The sequence below is a fragment of the Ranitomeya imitator genome, chromosome 6 (genome assembly GCF_032444005.1).
Source record: "Ranitomeya imitator isolate aRanImi1 chromosome 6, aRanImi1.pri, whole genome shotgun sequence".
Classification (NCBI taxonomy): Eukaryota; Metazoa; Chordata; class Amphibia; order Anura; family Dendrobatidae; genus Ranitomeya; species Ranitomeya imitator.
Genome location: NC_091287.1, coordinates 493,075,241 through 493,095,935, shown reverse-complemented (window position 1 = coordinate 493,095,935; position 20,695 = coordinate 493,075,241). Strand labels below are relative to the sequence as shown.

At 42.4% G+C, this 20,695-nt stretch overlaps 1 protein-coding gene across 1 annotated transcript in view; it reads right to left on the bottom strand.

Annotated features, from left to right (window-relative positions):
• LOC138642997 (polyadenylate-binding protein 1-A-like) overlaps positions 1–18,551 on the bottom strand; it is a 30,969-nt gene extending 12,418 nt beyond the window's left edge. The window contains exons 1-13 of the mRNA XM_069731661.1: positions 18,359–18,551; positions 12,127–12,320; positions 11,936–12,051; positions 11,053–11,189; positions 10,649–10,743; positions 8,794–8,931; positions 8,605–8,700; positions 8,042–8,305; positions 7,725–7,804; positions 4,631–4,640; position 4,030; positions 3,337–3,417; positions 3,235–3,264 (exon numbers count right to left, since the gene is read on the bottom strand). Of these exons, the coding sequence (XP_069587762.1) occupies positions 3,235–3,264; positions 3,337–3,417; position 4,030; positions 4,631–4,640; positions 7,725–7,804; positions 8,042–8,305; positions 8,605–8,700; positions 8,794–8,931; positions 10,649–10,743; positions 11,053–11,189; positions 11,936–12,051; positions 12,127–12,320; positions 18,359–18,551 (1,435 nt within the window). The remainder of the gene's footprint in view (positions 1–3,234; positions 3,265–3,336; positions 3,418–4,029; positions 4,031–4,630; positions 4,641–7,724; positions 7,805–8,041; positions 8,306–8,604; positions 8,701–8,793; positions 8,932–10,648; positions 10,744–11,052; positions 11,190–11,935; positions 12,052–12,126; positions 12,321–18,358) is intronic.
• Positions 18,552–20,695: the final 2,144 nt, after the last annotated feature.

Below are 20,695 nucleotides of genomic sequence, written 5' to 3'. Positions count from 1 at the left end.
TTACAGTGATAATGCATCCTGTGATGTCACATTATAGTGATATTGCACCCTGTGATGCCACATTATAGTGATAATGCACCCTGTGATGTCACATTACAGTGATAATGCACCCTGTGATGTCACATTATAGTGATAATGCACCCTGTGATGTCACATTACAGTGATAATGCATCCTGTGATGACACATTATAGTGATAATGCATCGTGTGATGTCACATTACAGTGATAATGCACCCTGTGATGTCACATTATAGTGATAATGCACCCTGTGATGTCACATTATAGTGATAATGCATCCTGTGATGTCACATTATAGTGATAATGCACCCTGTGATGTCACATTATAGTGATAATGCACCCTGTGATGCCACATTATAGTGATAATGCACTCTGTGATGTCACATTACAGTGATAATGCACCCTGTGATGTCACATTACAGTGATAATGCACCCTGTGATGTCACATTACAGTGATAATGCACCCTGTGATGTCACATTATAGTGATATTGCACCCTGTGATGTCACACTACAGTGATAATGCACCCTGTGATGTCACATTATAGTGATATTGCACCCTGTGATGTCACATTATAGTGATAATGCATCCTGTGATGTCACATTATAGTGATAATGCACCCTGTGATGTCACATTACAGTGATAATGCACCCTGTGATGTCACATTATAGTGATAATGCACCCTGTGATGTCACATTATAGGGATAATGCACCCTGTGATGTCACATTACAGTGATAATGCACCCTGTGATGTCACATTATAGTGATAATGCACCCTGTGATGTCACATTACAGTGATAATGCACCCTGTGATGTCACATTATAGTGATATTGCACCCTGTGATGTCACACTACAGTGATAATGCACCCTGTGATGTCACATTATAGTGATATTGCGCCCTGTGATGTCACATTATAGTGATAATGCATCCTGTGATGTCACATTATAGTGATAATGCACCCTGTAATGTCACATTACAGTGATAATGCACCCTGTGATGTCACATTATAGTGATAATGCACCCTGTGATGTCCCATTATAGTGATAATGCATCCTGTGATGTCACATTATAGTGATAATGCACCCTGTGATGTCACATTACAGTGATAATGCACCCTGTGATGTCACATTATAGTGATAATGCACCCTGTGATGTCACATTACAGTGATAATGCACCCTGTGATGTCACATTATAGTGATAATGCACCCTGTGATGTCACATTACAGTGATAATGCACCCTGTGATGTCACATTACAGTGATAATGCACCCTGTGATGTCACATTATAGTGATAGTGCACCCTGTGATGTCACACTACAGTGATAATGCATCGTGTGATGTCACACTACAGTGATAATGCATCCTGTGATGACACATTACAGTGATAATGCACCCTGTGATGTCACATTACAGTGATAATGCACCCTGTGATGTCACATTACAGTGATAATGCACCCTGTGATGTCACATTATAGTGATAATGCATCCTGTGATGTCACATTATAGTGATAATGCACCCTGTGATGTCACATTATAGTGATAATGCATCCTGTGATGTCACATTATAGTGATAATGCATCCTGTGATGTCACATTACAGTGATAATGCACCCTGTGATGTCACATTATAGTGATAATGCACCCTGTGATGTCACATTATAGTGATAATGCACCCTGTGATGTCACATTACAGTGATAATGCACCCTGTGATGTCACATTATAGTGATAATGCACCCTGTGATGTCACATTATAGTGATAATGCACCCTGTGATGTCACATTACAGTGATAATGCACCCTGTGATGTCACATTATAGTGATAATGCACCCTGTGATGTCACATTATAGTGATAATGGACCCTGTGATGTCACATTACAGTGATAATGCACCCTGTGATGTCACATTATAGTGATAATGCATCCTGTGATGTCACATTATAGTGATAATGCACCCTGTGATGTCACATTATAGTGATAATGCATCCTGTGATGTCACATTATAGTGATAATGCATCCTGTGATGTCACATTACAGTGATAATGCACCCTGTGATGTTACATTATAGTGATAATGCACCCTGTGATGTCACATTATAGTGATAATGCACCCTGTGATGTCACATTACAGTGATAATGCATCCTGTGATGTCACATTATAGTGATAATGCACACTGTGATGTCACATTATAGTGATAATGCACCCTGTGATGTCACATTACAGTGATAATGCACCCTGTGATGTCACATTACAGTGATAATGCACCCTGTCATGTCACATTATAGTGATAATGGACCCTGTGATGTCACATTACAGTGATAATGCATCCTGTGATGTCACATTATAGTGATAATGCGCCCTGTGATGTCACATTACAGTGATAATGCACCCTGTGATGTCACATTATAGTGATAATGCATCCTGTGATGTCACATTATAGTGATAATGCACCCTGTGATGTCACACTACAGTGATAATGCACCCTGTGATGTCACACTACAGTGATAATGCACCCTGTGATGTCACATTATAGTGATAATGCATCCTGTGATGTCACATTACAGTGATAATGCACCCTGTGATGTCACATTATAGTGATAATGCACCCTGTGATGTCACATTATAGTGATAATGCACCCTGTGATGTCACATTATAGTGATAATGGACCGACCCTGTGATGTCACATTATAGTGATAATGCACCCTGTGATGTCACATTATAGTGATAATGCATCCTGTGATGTCACATTATAGTGATAATGCATCCTGTGATGTCACATTACAGTGATAATGCACCCTGTGAGGTCACATTATAGTGATAATGCACCCTGTGATGTCACACTACAGTGATAATGCATCCTGTGATGCCACATTATAGTGATAATGCACCCTGTGAGGTCACATTATAGTGATAATGCACCCTGTGATGTCACACTACAGTGATAATGCATCCTGTGATGCCACATTATAGTGATAATGCACCCTGTGAGGTCACATTATAGTGATAATGGACCCTGTGATGTCACACTACAGTGATAATGCACCCTGTGATGTCACACTACAGTGATAATGCATCCTGTGATGCCACATTATAGTGGTAGTGTGATATAAAAAGAGAGTCAGGAGCTTCCGTCCTGACCCGTGAGATGCCCAGTATACAGTTACCGTGTATACAGACATGGACAGATCTGTTGGGATACGATTAGTGCGATCACTTACCTACAGGCTGCACTGACATGGGCCGTGGGGCTGGCGGCGCTGGCCTTATTGTGCTGTACGTCGCTGGCCTTATTGTGCTGTACGTCGCTGGCCTTATTGTGCTGTACGTCGCTGGCATCATTGTGCTGTACGTCGCTGGTTTGACAGAGGGTTGTCTGATGGCTCTTGGCATATTCTGGTACGCTGCCGAAAGGTAAATGGACAAATCAGTGCCAACAAGGCCATCATAATTTATAGCATCAGTATTGACAGAGACAGTGACGGGGGTATGCAGCTGTGCGTGTGCTCAGGAACTGATATCTAGGGGGCACATTGCAGAAAACAGCTATAAAAAAACCACCAGGTCATCCGGGGCTGTCAGCTGTGTAGCCGTTCGGCAAGTGTAAATCTTTGTTAAATTAACCAGTAGTTTACCTAGGATCTTTGAGATGGGGCGGTATGATTCCGGATTCACCGGGTCTTCCCCTTCTTTTGGGATTACTACAACAGTGGCCTCATTCATGGATGGCGGCTGTCTACCCTTACGTAATACATTATTAAACACCTGTAGTAGCTGTTGGAGGAGGATCTCGTTGTATTTCTTATAAATTTTCCACTAGCTGTCCATCCTCCCATTTGTTCATTTATAGGTAGCTCAGGGCATCCTCCAACTCCTCCAGCGAGAGGTGGTCATCTAAAAATTGAAGATCTGCTTTACACATTTTGGGGTGAGAAAGGTGATAAAGAAAACCATCCATCTCTTCAGTCGTGGGTTGTGTCTTGGAAGGGTATAAGGAAGCATAAAAATCTGTAGACGCTCCTAGAATAACCGGAGGTGAGGATAATATTTCCCCAGAGGGGCATCTTATGGAATCGGTACATAAGGGCTTTTGTTGTGTCTTAGTAATCATAGCCTAAATATGACCCGCACTCTCCACCTTCTCATAATAAGTCTGCTTCGAAGTGCTTGTTGTACTCCACCATAATTTTTGTGGCTTGCGAATGTATTCACCCCCTTTGGCATGTTATCTGTTTTGCTACACTACAACCTGTGTCCGTTTTGTGTGTGATTCATCAGCACTAAATAGTCTAAGTTGTTGAAGTGAAGTGAGAAAAGTATAGGCATAAATTTAATTTATGGGATCAACTAACTAAAAATTGGCATGTGCATATGTATTCACCCCTTTTGCAGCCCACCAAAACTCTCAGCCCGGGCAGGAGGGCATTAATCATAGAGGCATCACAGAGACCAAAGGTAACCCTGAAGGAGCTCCCAAGCAGAGAATGGAATATCCGTCCTTACGACCACAATAATCCGTACACATCGTAGAGGTGGGCTTTATGGAAGAGTGGGCAGAAAAAAAGACTTTACCTACACACAAAAAATGTAAGGTTCCTTTTTAGTTTGCCAAAAGACATGTGGGAGACTCCACAAATGTATGGAGGAAGGTGCTCTGGTCAGAGAACAAAACTGAACTTTTTGGCCACCAAGGTAAACACTATGGCACCAAATCAACACAGCTCACCAAGTAAAGAACACCATCCCCACAGTGAAACATGGTGATGGCAGCATGATGCTCTGGGGATGTTTTTCTGCAGCAGGGACAGGGAAAATGGTCACATTCGAGGGGAAGATGGATGTTGCGAAATACAAGGATATTGTTGAACAAAACCTGTTTCAGTCTGTCAGTGATTTAAGAATGGGACGGAGGTTCACCTTCCAACAAGACAATTACCCAAAGCATGAAGCTAAAGCAACACTCGAGTGGTTTAAGGAAAATGTGTAAATGTTTTGGAGTGGCCTAGTCAAAGGCCAGACCTTAACCCAATTGAGAATCTGTGTTCAGACTTGAAGATTGATGTTCGCCAGAGGAAACCACCTAACATGAAGGAGCTGAAGCAGTTTTGCCTTCAGGAATAGTCAAAAATCTAAGTGGCAAGATATGGAAAGCTCATAGAGACTTATCCAAAGGGAATTGCAACTGTTATTGCCTCAAAAGGAGGCTCCACAAAGTACTGACTTTAGGGGGATGAATAGTTATGCATACTGAAGTTTTCAGGTAATTTGTCCCATTTGTTGTTTACTTCACAATCAAAAGAAAACTACCGTAAATCTTCGCATTTGTAGGCATGTTCTTTACACAATCTGATGCCCACCCTTATGGACAGCACAATAACATGAAAAAGTCTTAACTTTAGGGTAACGTAATCACCAAAGAGTGCTACCTCCTCTAACACCTTTCCAAAGGAGTAAGTCCCTCCCGCATCCCAGCCAAACTCATAGCCAATGTATAGTATTGTTGAAGTCATCCTTTAGTACTAGGGGCAGCCAGGCGCTTTACTAGCAAAATTAAATCATTTTCTGAAGGACCATTCCTGTGTATGGAGGAGAGATATAAACTGCGACAATAAGGATTAAAGTATTATATAATCTCCCCCGTAGACAGATGTATCGTCCCTTTTTAGCTACCGTATTTCTTGATCAATACAGTGAAAGGGAATTGTATGAATTATTAAAATACTAACTCCGCATGAATATTTGGAGAATGTTGCATGATAGATCAAGCTCACCCAGGCTGGGGTTAATACATGTGTATTATGCCTCTTGGAGGCATAATATTACATGCTGACATTTTTTCATGGTATCGAAGATCGCCTTCCTTTTAGGTTAATTTACTCCCCTTATGTTCTATGACAATAAGGTAATCTTTTTAGCCATGAGATTCAGCCTTGCTGAATAGCTAGGGGTATTCCAGAAAAGGTTATCTCCATCGGTGGTATTGCACAAGATTAGGTATGACTAAGAAGAACCACTCTAGATCTGATGTAAACCTAAACAGCAACCTGAGGGTCAAAATTTCAACACTAACATTTTGGCCACTGCGACCATGCCCCAACAGGTGCTCTCAAAGGGACCAGGTCTTAAGTCGAAACCTTGGATGTAGCATTCACAATGGGGGGAAACCAAGCAACTTTCTAAATTCTCATTCGTTCTAAAGTAGCAAAACTTTATGTATATTCAACATTAATGTCCAACAGTCATCCATGCGCCATAACAGCATGCCGATGAAGAAGTGAGGGTAGAGTGAAGATTACAAGTAAATAAACTGCAATTCAAGTAGCAGCCAGGAGGACCGGAGTCGAGCTGATGGAGAGCGGCGCCACCTTCAAGCCTAGTTTCCAGGCGCTCTTTGCCAGGTCCTAATCTCATTCTACTTCTGCCCAAAGTTTTTTATTTCATTTTGATCCAACTAGGAGAGAGTGTCTTTAGGAGAGTCAAAGAAGGATATTGAATTCATAGCAGCAACCCACAGGTGGGCCGGATATTACATAGAGTAGGAGCAAACCATTGTCCACAGACTTTTTTATTCTCCAGGAGCTGTGCACTTCTCTTCTGCGCATCAGCTTTGACCATTTATGGAGCTTCGTAGGATGGTATCCAGATCCCTATAGTGAATTATCTTGGCCAGGACTGTGCATGGCTGACTTCCAGGCGGTGGTGGCCTTGTCGGCACCCGTTTCACTGCAAAGAGTGGGCTTAGAGTATCCTCCCCACACACCATCACTAGCCAGGTTTCAAAGAATTCTGTGGTCTTTGCGCCCTCTGATTTTTAAGGGACTCCAACAATCCAGAAATTGTTCCTGCACAGGCGGTTCTCCAAATCATCCTGGTTGAGGTGATTTGCCTCTGATAACTTGGTGTGTTGCTGCAAATCTAGCCACATTGGAAGTAGGATGTCCTATGATTCATTAACCCTCTCCTCTAGGTCTGTGGTCCTCTCTGAGATACTGCGTATATTTTGTCTGACCACTGAAATGTTCTTCATAATTCCTCCTACTTGCAGCACCAGAGATGAAAGAGAGCTACTAGAACCCCCAATGGCTTGCATGGGGCTCTGTAGCTGCTAGTTGGCGTGTAGGAGAAACAGCATGGACTCCCCGGTTCTCAGCCGGTTCATACTCAGGCTGATATGTAATAAGCAGGTGGGAGAAGGAATCGGTCTGGATGAATCTTTCTCAACGTCTCATCCCGTTTCTTCACCTCCTGATCCTGCAAATCTTTCTAATCTAGCCACAACCTCCTTTTGGCACTCACTCGCTCAGCTTGCACTCTCCGGAACGCTTGTGTCGACCCCATCTTGTACTGCAGATTGCATTCCTGGCCTTTGAACACGTTCCCTTTCTTCATGGCAGGCTCCGTGCCAGGGAAAAGTCTGTTTGCAGTGTCCAGGGATAAGCAGGTAAGTATACCCAACCAGAGGGTGAAAAAAGGATAGCTTGACGATCGTATAAGGATCTGCACACGGAGCTGATCAGGCATGCATCCTCTCACATCGCTGGCAGACCATGCCCCCACGGCAAGTGCAAATCTTAAAAATGGTGAGGACTGGTATAGTAGACCACAGAGTTTATGTAATATCACTATAGAGACTCTGATGTGCACTAGTAAGTTTTAGCGGGAGAAGACACTCGACGTACATACTAAACCCCATTCCCACAATACACTGAACCTACTTTGTGGTGTCCAGCTAGGACTTGGCACAGCCTGCGGTATCGGTCCTGTATGATAGTATCCTGCATAGTTCTGGACCTAAAAATAAGTTTGGGTTGTAATAAATGGATTGTATATTGTTAGAAAAACATGGCTGCTTTCTTTCTGTAACAGTTCCCATCTTTCCACAGGTCGAGTGTGGTATTGTAACTCAGCCCTATTCTCTCGAATGGAGCTGATCTGCAAGACCAGCCACAACCTTAGAACAAGTATGGCGCTGTTTCTGTAAGAAAGCTTTCTGTAGGTTGTTTTTATATGGAGACTTACTTGTGAAGCAGGTGGTATTAAATAGCTGGGAGGTGGTGGTGGTTGGTAGGTATTAATGACTTGTTTGGGTACAATTCGAATATGATCCATCTTCTGCATAAACTGGTTGGCTAGAAGAGCTAGCCGATCCTTCTTACGCTGTGCCAGGGCGACATACAATGGCTTGGAGGCTACAATCCTTCCGTTCATCTCTGTGACCGCTTTGGTTGCTTCCTCGGGGGTGGAGAAGCAGACAAAACCAAACCCTTTGCTGCGTCTACCTTCCATCATAACCTGAAATATTAGATCACTTGCCATCCTTACAATGAAACATAGGCAAATAAATAGTACACCCTCACCTAAGAAGGTTCACGCTAAAGGGTCATTCCCGACATTGAAAGTTATCATCTACTCATCACTCTATTCCTAAAGGATCGATGGGGTCCCAGCAGTCAGACCACCACCAATCCACAAGTTATCACCTCTCCTATGTATCTGAAAACGTCTAATGTTGGCCATAAGTATAACCCTTTATGTTACGTAGATGAAAATGAATGTGAGGATAGAAAGAAGCAGATACAAGCTGAGCTCACCTTAGCACTGGTGATGGTGCCATAACGGGAAAACACCTGATGCAGTAGCCTGTCATCAATGTAATCTGCAAGATTTTTAATGTAGAGATTGACACCCTAAAATTAGAAGAAAAAAAAGTTATTAAAAATGTAGAATTTTTTTTTCAAATACTCACGCAAATTAAACACAAAGGGAATAAAGTCACTCACCTGGGATCTGGTGATCCGTTCTTGCTTTATTTGCTCAAACTTCTTCCTAAGCTCGGCTTGTCTTTCCGACTTCCTCTGGGCTCTTCCAACATAAATGGCCTTACCATTCACATTTTTACCGTTCATTTCATTCACAGCCTTATAGAAGTAGGAAAATCGTTACTTTACTCCTATATGTTTGGTCACAAGAACAAGATCTCTCACCCTGAGGGATCAGGGCACCATTTCCTACAGACTGTCATTTTTTTAATCTCCTAAGGATGGGGTTTCATCCCACCCTGAAAGAGCTGATCTTCTCCTGGTTCTTTGTTCACATGGTGTACACCTGACAGGAAAATTATTGTAACCTATATTATCCTGGCCAGGAGGGAGATTCCCATCTTAGGCATTAATGGTGTAACCATCTGATGCTATACCTGTCTGATAGATACGGGTGTCATCTCTGGAACCTATCTCCAGAAAAGGGGTCCCTCAACCTCCAACCTGTCTGGATGTCCAGTGGATGACTGCTGCATCCAGGTGGAGAATGAAGAGGTGGTTGCACATGTGCACATCCTTAGATAGCTGAGCACACGCACAGCCATGCCATTCCCCACGGGGACCCTTGTTTTGTGGGTATTCAATAAATGTCTGAAAAAGGAAAACCCCCTTAGGGTATGTGCACATGATGTCTTATATAGAAGCCAGTGTCCTGCTGAGTTTTTCAAGGTGAAGACTCTTGAGGAAAACAACGATGGTGTTTTTACTGAAGCATTTTCATTAGCAATTTTTCAGGCTGCTCAACCATTGGCATCTTTTTTCTTTTTTTATTTGGGGTACGTGCACAAGGAGTCTTTCTGCAGTGTTTTTGGAGTAGAAACTGACCAGAATCTCCACGTGTTTGAGAAGGAGTTGGAGAGTTTCTGTTTAGTTTCTGCTCCCAAGACTCCTCGAAAAACTACATATGCACATAACCTAAACTTTAACTAGCAAGCCGCTTCCAAGCAGAAGCTTCCCCAAAAATTAACATGCTACTTTTCATCTTATGAAACCTGAAGCTGTTAAAAGAAGTGACAAAAGACGGACAATGTGCTCAGCTATGTTGTTTTTATATTGCCGTGCTTATGTTAACTTTTTGTAGTTTTTTTTAGCACTCTTTCATACTTATTCCAGGAAGAAATCCACCTTAAAAAGACGTGTCTGTTCACTTACCTTTGGTGTGCGTGCACACTGAGTCTTCTTGCTGAGTTTTTGAAGCAGGAACTACCAAGTTTTTGAGGAGTTTTGAGTTTCAGAGGAGGATTTAGAGAGTTTCCACTCAGTGGCTATGTGCATACATCATCGTTTTCAAGTGGATTCCGAGCGGAATCCAGCTGAAAAAGTGTCTCAAAAGCTCTTTAAAAAATTAACATAATGCACAGCAGTGTCAAAATGCCATTACTGTGCCCATGTTCAGTATTTAGTTACCGTACTTCTTTTAACTGCATCAGGGTTTGGAAACCTTGGAGCAGTTAACAGAGGTAACATGTTTATTCTCTCATAATGAAGATATTAGGGAAAAGATGCCAGAGCAAAAACAACGACAAACAGCTGGCGCTTCAGGAAAAAACCGCCGACTGAAGTAGCTTCACTTGGGAAAAGTCGGCAGCTGCACCAGAATCTAAAGCATATAGGCAATTTCTGCCTGTAAAAAAAATGCCGTAGGGGTATAGGCCCTGAGATCCCAACTAATACTGCAAAGAGGAAATGCTGTCTCAGATGAGTGGTATGCAGACTGATAAATGATTATTGCTGCTCATCTTCCAGCAACTTAGACGGCCTTCAATAAAAGAGATACCAATCCTGACTCCAAATATTTCGCAAGTCTCCATCTCACTTTTAGGGCGTCCTCGTGTTTCTCAAAGCTGACAAAGCCGAATCCCTTGGACGTCCCATTTTCATCAGTCATGACTTTAACGCTCAGTGTAGGCCCTATGTGAGAATATTTCCCAAATTTAGGTTTCGGAAGCTTTAGGACAACCCACATATAAGTCTGACTTCAGAAGACCGTATTGTGGCCATATTTTATTCTCTGGACTATTGCTCCACGTTCCGACCCATCAGCAGGTCTCCTGGCCCAGAACTTACATCATAAATGGCTGCAATACTGTTAGCTTAGGTTATGAGACCTGCTGACGGGACGGGACGGGACGTGGAGCAATAATACAGAGAATGAAATATGGCCACAATATGGTCTTCTGAAATAGCCGTGATTCCCGTAGCCGCACGATTCATATTTACCGTATTTGCTGAACAATTCCTTGAGCCGTTCATCGTCCATATTTACTCCAAAGTTCTTGATGTAAACATTAGTGTATAAAGATCTGGAAAGAAGTTCAGGTTCTCGTTCCTGACGGGACTTGAAATGTCCAATAAACCTTTATAGAAAATACAGACATGTTTATCCAAAATTGTTATGTGGTAACGGCAAAAAAAAAAAACCCAAGCCACGTTCACACAATCAGTATTCGGTCAGTATTTTACCTCAGTATTTCTAAGCCAAAACCAGAAGTAGAACAATCAGAGGAAAAGTATAATAGAAATACGTCACCACTTCTGCATTTATCACCCACTCCTGATTTTGGCTTACAAATACTGAGGTAAAAAACTGACCAAATTCTGATCGTGTGAACGTGGCCATAATGGGGTAGTCCTATGTAGATAATTTTATATATGTGCGTAGTGTATTTATATTTATGTCCCATTAATCGCAGAAACAAAATTAATTCGGATATATAGAACTGATTTTTAGTTGCAGACATTTTGGCAAAAAATAAATACATCTGCGATGTTTGGATGTAACCATAAAAATTTGTGGCACACACACGGGATATACTGTCCTAGAAATGTGGAGCCTGGTAGAACAGGGTCTGGGAACCCCAGTTTTCCCTATACGTGGCAGCGGTTATCTACCTTTGAGGGAATTTTTTTCTTACTTAAATGCATATATTCTTGGCTAGAATTTATTTTTGCAATTGGATTTAAATAAAAATGTTGCACCATTTGCCTTCTATAGCCTCAGTGTTGCTCTGTCTACTTCTGCCTGCAGAAAGGGATAACTGAAAATCCAGGAGTCCAGGAATCCCAGACATGTGAAGCCGGGCTTCCATGAGGGCATACTTACACTTTCTGGTCACTTAAGATCATGCCATTCAACGAGTCAATGGCCTTCTGGGCTGATTCGTGGGTCTCGAAATGTACAAACCCATAACCCTTAGATCCATTTTCGTCACACACCACCTGCAACACCTCATATTAATAAGTGACCTTATTACTGCACAGACCTCATACATCTGTATGTGGGGGACGACTTACCTTACACGACATGATGTTGCCAAAAGCAGAAAATGTGTCGTAAAGTAATTTACTATCGATAGTCTTATCCAGGTTTTTGATAAAAATATTGCCGACCCCGCTCTTTCTTAGGGACGGGTCGCGCTGACACCACATAATGCGCATCGCTTTGCCATTCATGTCTTCAAAGTTCATCGTATCCAGAGCTCGCTCCGCTGGCGGGAAAGGATCGGGGAAATTTTCAAAGAAAGAGACCATCAATGACTTTATCCACCTCAGTGACCTCTCCGCCCTGATAGGATGCCATGCCATGATAGGAATTGTTGATCAACTCCAGCATTCCATGCTAAAACATTTTTTACTATTTTGTTTTTGCATTATTTTTATTTAAAAAAATAATAATTTGTCAATTTGTTTTTGTTCTAAAAAAAAAAAAGCGAAATCTTGAAATTTTCATACTTTCTGCCCTTTCAGGAAGAGTTTTCAGCAGGCTCCTTAGCAGAGGAAGGATGACTTCTATACACAATTGATAGCACAAGATCCACTAATTACAATAGGCGACGTCACATCTGACCCTGCTGACCCTCCCTCCACAATGACCTTTGACACGCTCATTAGATGCTTTAATACAAATAATAGGGCTCAGGTCTGACCATTGTAGCTATGTACACGTGTTGTTTCTTGAAACAACAAGAAGTTATAATCTAACAAAAAAAATCACCCATGTCCAGTTTGAAAGTTGCAAGATTTTTTATTTTGAATACAGATTATATGTTAAAAAAGCTAAAAAAAATTACAGAAATTAAATATAAATATATATATATATATATATATATATATATATATACATATATATACAGTGGGGCAAAAAAGTATTTAGTCAGTCAGCAATAGTGCAAGTTCCACCACTTAAAAAGATGAGAGGCGTCTGTAATTTACATCATAGGTAGACCTCAACTATGGGAGACAAACTGAGAAAAAAAAAATCCAGAAAATCACATTGTCTGTTTTTTTTTATCATTTTTTTTGCATATTATGGTGGAAAATAAGTATTTGGTCAGAAACAAACAATCAAGATTTCTGGCTCTCACGGACCTGTAACTTCTTCTTTAAGAGTCTCCTCTTTCCTCCACTCATTACCTGTAGTAATGGCACCTGTTTAAACTTGTTATCAGTATAAAAAGACACCTGTGCACACCCTCAAACAGTCTGACTCCAAACTCCACTATGGTGAAGACCAAAGAGCTGTCAAAGGACACCAGAAACAAAATTGTAGCCCTGCACCAGGCTGGGAAGACTGAATCTGCAATAGCCAACCAGCTTGGAGTGAAGAAATCAACAGTGGGAGCAATAATTAGAAAATGGAAGACATACAAGACCACTGATAATCTCCCTCGATCTGGGGCTCCACGCAAAATCCCACGCCGTGGGGTCAGAATGATCACAAGAACGGTGAGCAAAAATCCCAGAACCACGCGGGGGGACCTAGTGAATGAACTGCAGAGAGCTGGGACCAATGTAACAAGGCCTACCATAAGTAACACACTACGCCACCATGGACTCAGATCCTGCAGTGCCAGACGTGTCCCACTGCTTAAGCCAGTACATGTCCGGGCCCGTCTGAAGTTTGCTAGAGAGCATTTGGATGATCCAGAGGAGTTTTGGGAGAATGTCCTATGGTCTGATGAAACCAAACTGGAACTGTTTGGTAGAAACACAACTTGTCGTGTTTGGAGGAAAAAGAATACTGAGTTGCATCCATCAAACACCATACCTACTGTAAAGCATGGTGGTGGAAACATCATGCTTTGGGGCTGTTTCTCTGCAAAGGGGCCAGGACGACTGATCCGGGTACATGAAAGAATGAATGGGGCCATGTATCGTGAGATTTTGAGTGCAAACCTCCTTCCATCAGCAAGGGCATTGAAGATGAAACATGGCTGGGTCTTTCAGCATGACAATGATCCAAAGCACACCGCCAGGGCAACGAAGGAGTGGCTTCGTAAGAAGCATTTCAAGGTCCTGGAGTGGCCTAGACAGTCTCCAGATCTCAACCCTATAGAAAAACCTTTGGAGGGAGTTAAAAGTCCGTGTTGCCAAGCGAAAAGCCAAAAACATCACTGCTCTAGAGGAGATCTGCATGGAGGAATGGGCCAACATACCAACAACAGTGTGTGGCAACCTTGTGAAGACTTCCGGAAAACGTTTGACCTCTGTCATTGCCAACAAAGGATATATTACAAAGTATTAAGATGACATTTTGTTTCTGACCAAATACTTATTTTCCACCATAATATGCAAATAAAATGTTAAAAAAACAGACAATGTGATTTTCTGGATTTTTTTTTCTCAGTTTGTCTCCCATAGTTGAGGTCTACCTATGATGTAAATTACAGATGCCTCTCATCTTTTTAAGTGGTGAAACTTGCACTATTGCTGACTGACTAAATACTTTTTTGCCCCACTGTATATATATATAACACAAAAACCTGATTTAAACAATAGATCATTTCTGACGATAGCCTGCCTAATGGAGCTTAAGGCAGAATGTTTTACTATTAAATGTAATTAAAACAGTGTATTTATATATAATGTATACCTTGAGCTCATGGTCTCCCCCTAGTGGTGGCTATAGGAAGACAGAAGTTTGTTATTTAACTATAACTCTATGCACAGAGATTTGGAGAGGGTGGATGACCTTGTCCATACCCCGCCCCACCCACTTTATTACATATATCTGGAATACATGTCTTTGCCCTAATGGACTAATAAGAGAATGATTGAAGTTAGTGGAGGATGTGGACACCCATTTATTCTAATAGCTGCTGACGGGTTGCGCTATTATTATATATATATGTATATATATACAGTACAGACCAGAAGTTTGGACACACCTTCTCATTTAAAGATTTTTCTGTATTTTCATGGCCATGAAAATTGTACATTCACAATGAAGGCATCAAAACTATGAATTAACACATGTGGAATTATATTCTTAACAAAAAAGTGTGAAACAACTGAAATTATGTCTTATATTCTAGGTTCTTTAAAGTAGCCACCTTTTGCTTTGATGACTGCTTTGCATACTCTTGGCATTCTCTTGATGAGCTTCAAGAGGTAGTCAAAAGGAATGGTCTTCCAACAATCTTGAAGGAGTTCCCAGAGATGCTTAGCACTTGTTGGCCCTTTTGCCTTTACTCTGCGGTCCAGCTCACCCCAAACCATCTCGATTGGGATCAGGTCTGGTGACTGTAGAGGCCAGGTCATCTGGCGTAGCACCCCATCACTCTCCTTCTTGGTCAAATAGCCCTTACACAGCCTGGAGGTGTGTTTGGGGTCATTGTCCTGTTGAAAAATAAATGATGGTCCAACTAAACGCAAACCGGATGGAATAGCATGCCGCTGCAAGATGCTGTGGTAGCCATGCTAGTTTAGTATGACTTTAATTTTGAATAAATCCCCAACAGTGTCACCAGCAAAGCACCCCCACACCATCACACCTCCTCCTCCATGCTTCACGGTGGGAACCTGGCATGTAGAGTCCATCCGTTCACCTTTCTGCGTCGCACAAAGACACGGTGGTTGGAACCAAAGATCTCAAATTTGGATTCATCAGACCAAAGCACAGATTTCCACTGGTCTAATGTCCATTCCTTGTGTTCTTTAGCCCAAACTAGTCCCTTCTGCATGTTGCCTGTCCTTAGCAGTGGTTTCCTAGCAGCTATTTTACCATGAAATCCTGCTGTACAAAGTCTCCTCTTAACTGTTGTTGTAGAGATGTGTCATCTGCTAGAACTCTGTGTGGTATTGACCTGGTCTCTAATCTAAGCTGCTGTTAACCTGCAATTTCTGAGGCTTGTGACTCGGATAAACTTATCCTCAGAAGCAGAGGTGACTCTTGGTCTTCCTTTCCTGGGCCGGTCCTCATGTGAGCCAGTTTCTTTGTAGCGTTTCATGCTTTTTGCCACTGCACTTGGGAATACTTTTAAAGTTTTCCCAATTTTTCGGACTGACTGACCTTCATTTCTTAAAGTAATGATAGCCACTCATTTTTCTTTGCTTAGCTGCTTTTTTCTTGCCATAATACAAATTATTACAGTCTATTCAGTAGGACTATCAGCTGTGTCTCCACCCGACTTCTGCACAACACAACTGATGGTCCCAACCCCATTTACAAGGCAAGAAATCCCACTTATTAAACCTGACAGGGCACAACTGTGAAGTAAAAACCATTCCCGGTAACTACCTCTTGAAGCTCATCAAGAAAATGCCAAGAATGTGCAAAGCAGTCATCAAAGCAAAAGGTGGCTACTTTGAAGAACCTAGAATATAAGACATAATTTCAGTTGTTTCACACTTTTTTGTTAAGTATATAATTCCACATGTGTTAATTCATAGTTTTGATGCCTTCGTGTGAATGGACAATTTTCATAGTCATGAAAATACAGAAAAATCTTTAAATGAGAAGGTGTGTCCAAACTTTTGGCCTGTACTGTATATATATATATATATATATATATATATATATGTGTGTATATATATATATATGTACAGTGGGGAAAATAAGTATTTGATACGCTGACGATTTTGCAAGTTTTCCCACCTGCAAACAATGGAGAGGTCTGCAATTTTTATCGTAGGTACAGTACCCTTCAACCGTGAGAGCCAGAATCTAAAAAAATAAAAGCAGAATATCACATTGTATATAATAATGAAATTGCATTTTATTGCATGAAATAAGTATTTGGTGACCTACCAACCAGCAAGAATTCTGGCTCTCACAGACCTGTTAGATTTTATTTAAGAAGTCCTCCTACTCAGCACTCATTACCTGTATTAATTACACCTGTTTGAACTCATTACCTGTATAAAAGACACCGGTCCACATAATCAATCACACTTCAACCTCTCCACCATTGCCAAGACCAAAGAGCTGCCCAAGGACACCGAGGACAAAATTGTAGACCTGCACAAGGCTGGGATGGGCTACAGGACAATAGGCAAGCAGCTTGGTGAGAAGGCAACAACTGTTGGCGCAATTATTAGAAAATAGAAGAAACACAAGATGACTGCCAATCTTCCTCGATCTGGGGCTCCATGTAAGATCTCACAGAACTACACAGTAGGACCTGGTCAATGACCTGAAGAGAGCTGGGACTGCAGTCTCAAACATGACCGTTAGTAAGACACTGCGCAGTCATGGATTAAAATCCTGCAGGGCATGCAAGGTCCTCCTGCTCACACCAGGACATGTCCATGCCAAATGAAGTTCACCAGTGACCATCTGGATGATCCAAAGCAGGCATGGGAGATGGTCATGTGGTCAGATGAGACCAAGGTAGAACTTTTTGGTATCGACTTAACTCGCCATGTTTGTAGGAAGAAGAAGGATGAATATAAACCCAAGAACACTGTCCCAACTGTTATTCATGGTGGGGGAAACATCATACTTTGAGGGTTATTTTTTGCAAAGGTGACAGGACGACTGCACCATATTAAAGGGAGGATGGATGGGGTCATGTATCGCAAGATTTTGGCCAACAACCTCCTTCCCTCATTAAGAGCATTGAAGATGGATTGTGGCTGGTTCTTCCAGCATGACAATGACCAGAAACACACAGCCAGGGCATCAAAGAAGTGGCTCCGTAAGAAGCATTTCAAGATCCTGGAGCATCTTAGCCAGTCTCCAGACTTGAATCCAATAGAAAATCTTTGGAGGGAGCTGAAACTCATTGTTGCCCAGTGACAGCTCCGAAACCTGAAAGATCTGGAGAAGATCTATATGGAGGAGTGGGCCAAAATCCCTGCTGCTGTGCGTGCAAACTTGGTCAAGAACTACAGGAAACATCTGACCTCTGTAATTGCAAAGAAGGTTTTCTGTACCAAAATATTACGTTCTGTTTTTTTTTTATTGTATCAAATACTTATTTCATGCAATAAAATGCAAATTAATTATGTAAAAATCATACAATGTGATTTTCTGGTTTTATTTTTAGATTCCGTCTCTCATAGGTGAAGTGTACCTATCATAAAAATTACAGACCTCTCCATTCTTTGTAGGTGGGAAAACTTGTAAAATCGGCAGCGTATCAAATACTTATTTTCCCCACTGTATCTGTAGTTTTCTTTAATTAAAGGGGTATTTCCATGATATTTCTGGAGCAGTTGCAATATATGACTCCAGCCGAGAGTTGTGTTTTGTCGCTCGCAGGGCTGCAATGTCCTATAGCTATAATTATGTAATGGTTCTTACCATCCTCCAGCTGCTGGAAATTGACGTAAGCGTAGCCAAGAGACTGACGGGTGAACTTGTCTCTGCACACTCTGACTGACAAAATGTTGCCGACAGGAGAGAACTTTTCATACAGCATCGCCTCTGTGACCTCCTGAAGGAGATCCCCAACATATAGGGATGCCGTATTGTGGCTGAGAGCGCTAGTGGCCATTATTAGCAGGGTCACTAAAATAAAGGAGATTGTAAGAAAAACACCTTGATAATAACATGTCAGCATTACATGGCAGTCCCACGCCAAAGCTGCCCATACACATTAGCCGCGGCCTGACTCCTCTGACCATAGCTTATCTAGCGTCATCTGTTCAGGGTGAATCTGGGGGCCCCTATACACAGTATATGGCCTGTCGATCCCGCCGAACTCAGACAACATTTATCTAATGTGTATGGGGAGCTTTAAAATTGATGGCCTATCCTTAGGAGAGGTCATCAATGTCTGATCACTGGGGGTGCAACACCCGGTACCCAACCGGTCCTGGTGTCGGTGGCGGCGGCTGGAAGTGTTGAGTTGCGGATCTGTACAGAACAGCTCCATCAACAGTATAGTGGTCGCGGCCAGGTACTGCACATCCGTCCTCTATTGAATAGGATGTGGATGTGTCACTATTGTGCTGTGCAGCTCCATAACTGAGCAGGAACAGCTGATCTCCGGGGGTACCGAGTGTCACACCCCCCCACCAATCAGACATTGATGACCTATCCTAAGGATAGTCCATCCATGTTAAAGTCCCGGTTACAACCTTTAAAGAACTGGTAGATTTCACCGCTTCACTAAAACAAAGTAAAATGGGACATCTTTGTTTTTTTTTTATTCTTGTATTTATGGGTAAATATAATTTTTGCAACAATAAAATGTAATTAAGGGTATGTTCACACGTTCAGGATTTCCATCCTTTTTTTTTCAGGACAGTTTTTTTAAAAACTGCAGCTCTTGGCAGAAAACGCAGGTCCTTTTTTTGGTCCTTTTTTGATGCGTTTTTGATGCGTTTTTGATGCGTTTTTTGAGGCGTTTTTTGATCCTTTTTTTATGCAGTTTTCTATGCAGAGACTGTGTGTTTCCTGGGAAGCTTTTTAGGGCTAAAATGGCTGAAAATACCCTAACCCTACCCCTAACCCTACCCCTAACCCTAACCCTACCCCTAACCCTACCCCTACCCCTAACCCTACCCCTAACCCTAACCCTAACCCTAACCCTACCCCTAACCCTACCCCTAACCCTAACCCTACCCCTAACCCTACCCCTACCCCTACCCCTAACCCTACCCCTAACCCTAACCCTAACCCTACCCCTAACCCTACCCCTAGCCCTACCCCTAACCCTACCCCTAACCCTAACCCTACCCCTACCCCTATTCTAACCTTAGTGAAAAAAAAAAAAATTCTTAATTTTTTTATTGTCCCTACCAATGGGGGTGACAAAGTGGGGGGGGGGGGTGTCATTTACTATTTTTTTTATTTTGATCACTGAGATAGGTTATATCTCAGTGATCAAAATGCACTTTGGAGCGAATCTGCCGGCCGGCAGATTCGGCGGGCGCACTGCGCATGCGCCCGCCATTTTGCAAGATGGCGGCGCCCAGGGAGAAGACGGCCGGACGGACACCGGGACGCCGGGTAAGTATAAGGGGGGGAGATTAGGGCACGGGGGGGGCATCGGAGCACTGGGGGGGGGCATCGGAGCACGGGGGGGGGGCATCGGAGCACGGGGGGGCGGGATCGGAGCACGGGGGGGCAGCCACACTCCGCCCACGCACTTCCGCCCGCTCCCCCGCACTTCCTGCTGCAGCGGTTCTGCACATCAAATCGCAGTAAAACCCGCAGATATATTTTTGATCTGCGGGTTTTACTGCGGTTTTGACCTCACAATGGAGGTCTATGGGTGTAGAACCGCTGTTGTTCAGGAAAAAGAATTGACATGCTCCTTCTTTTTTCCCGCAGCTATTCTGCGCGGCTTTTTACACGAAATTCCGGATCATGTGCACAGCAGTGACTGTTTTCCATAGGGTTACATTGTTATGTACCCTGCATGGAAAACAGCTGCGGAACCGCAGCGGCAATACCGCTGCGGTTCCGCAGTAAAAAACGCACTGTGTGAACATGGCCTAAGTATGTTGAGCCGTTTGGTTTCTACAGCCTCTACATGTACAAATAACACTGCAAAACGAGGTAACTGTGAATCCACCAGTGAGGTCGTCTGAAGACTCAATAATAGTCCACGTTCATTTATACATCCATAATAATAATAATAATACAAACTTTCCAAAGTGTTCAATAAACAAATGCCCCCAAAAGTGTGCA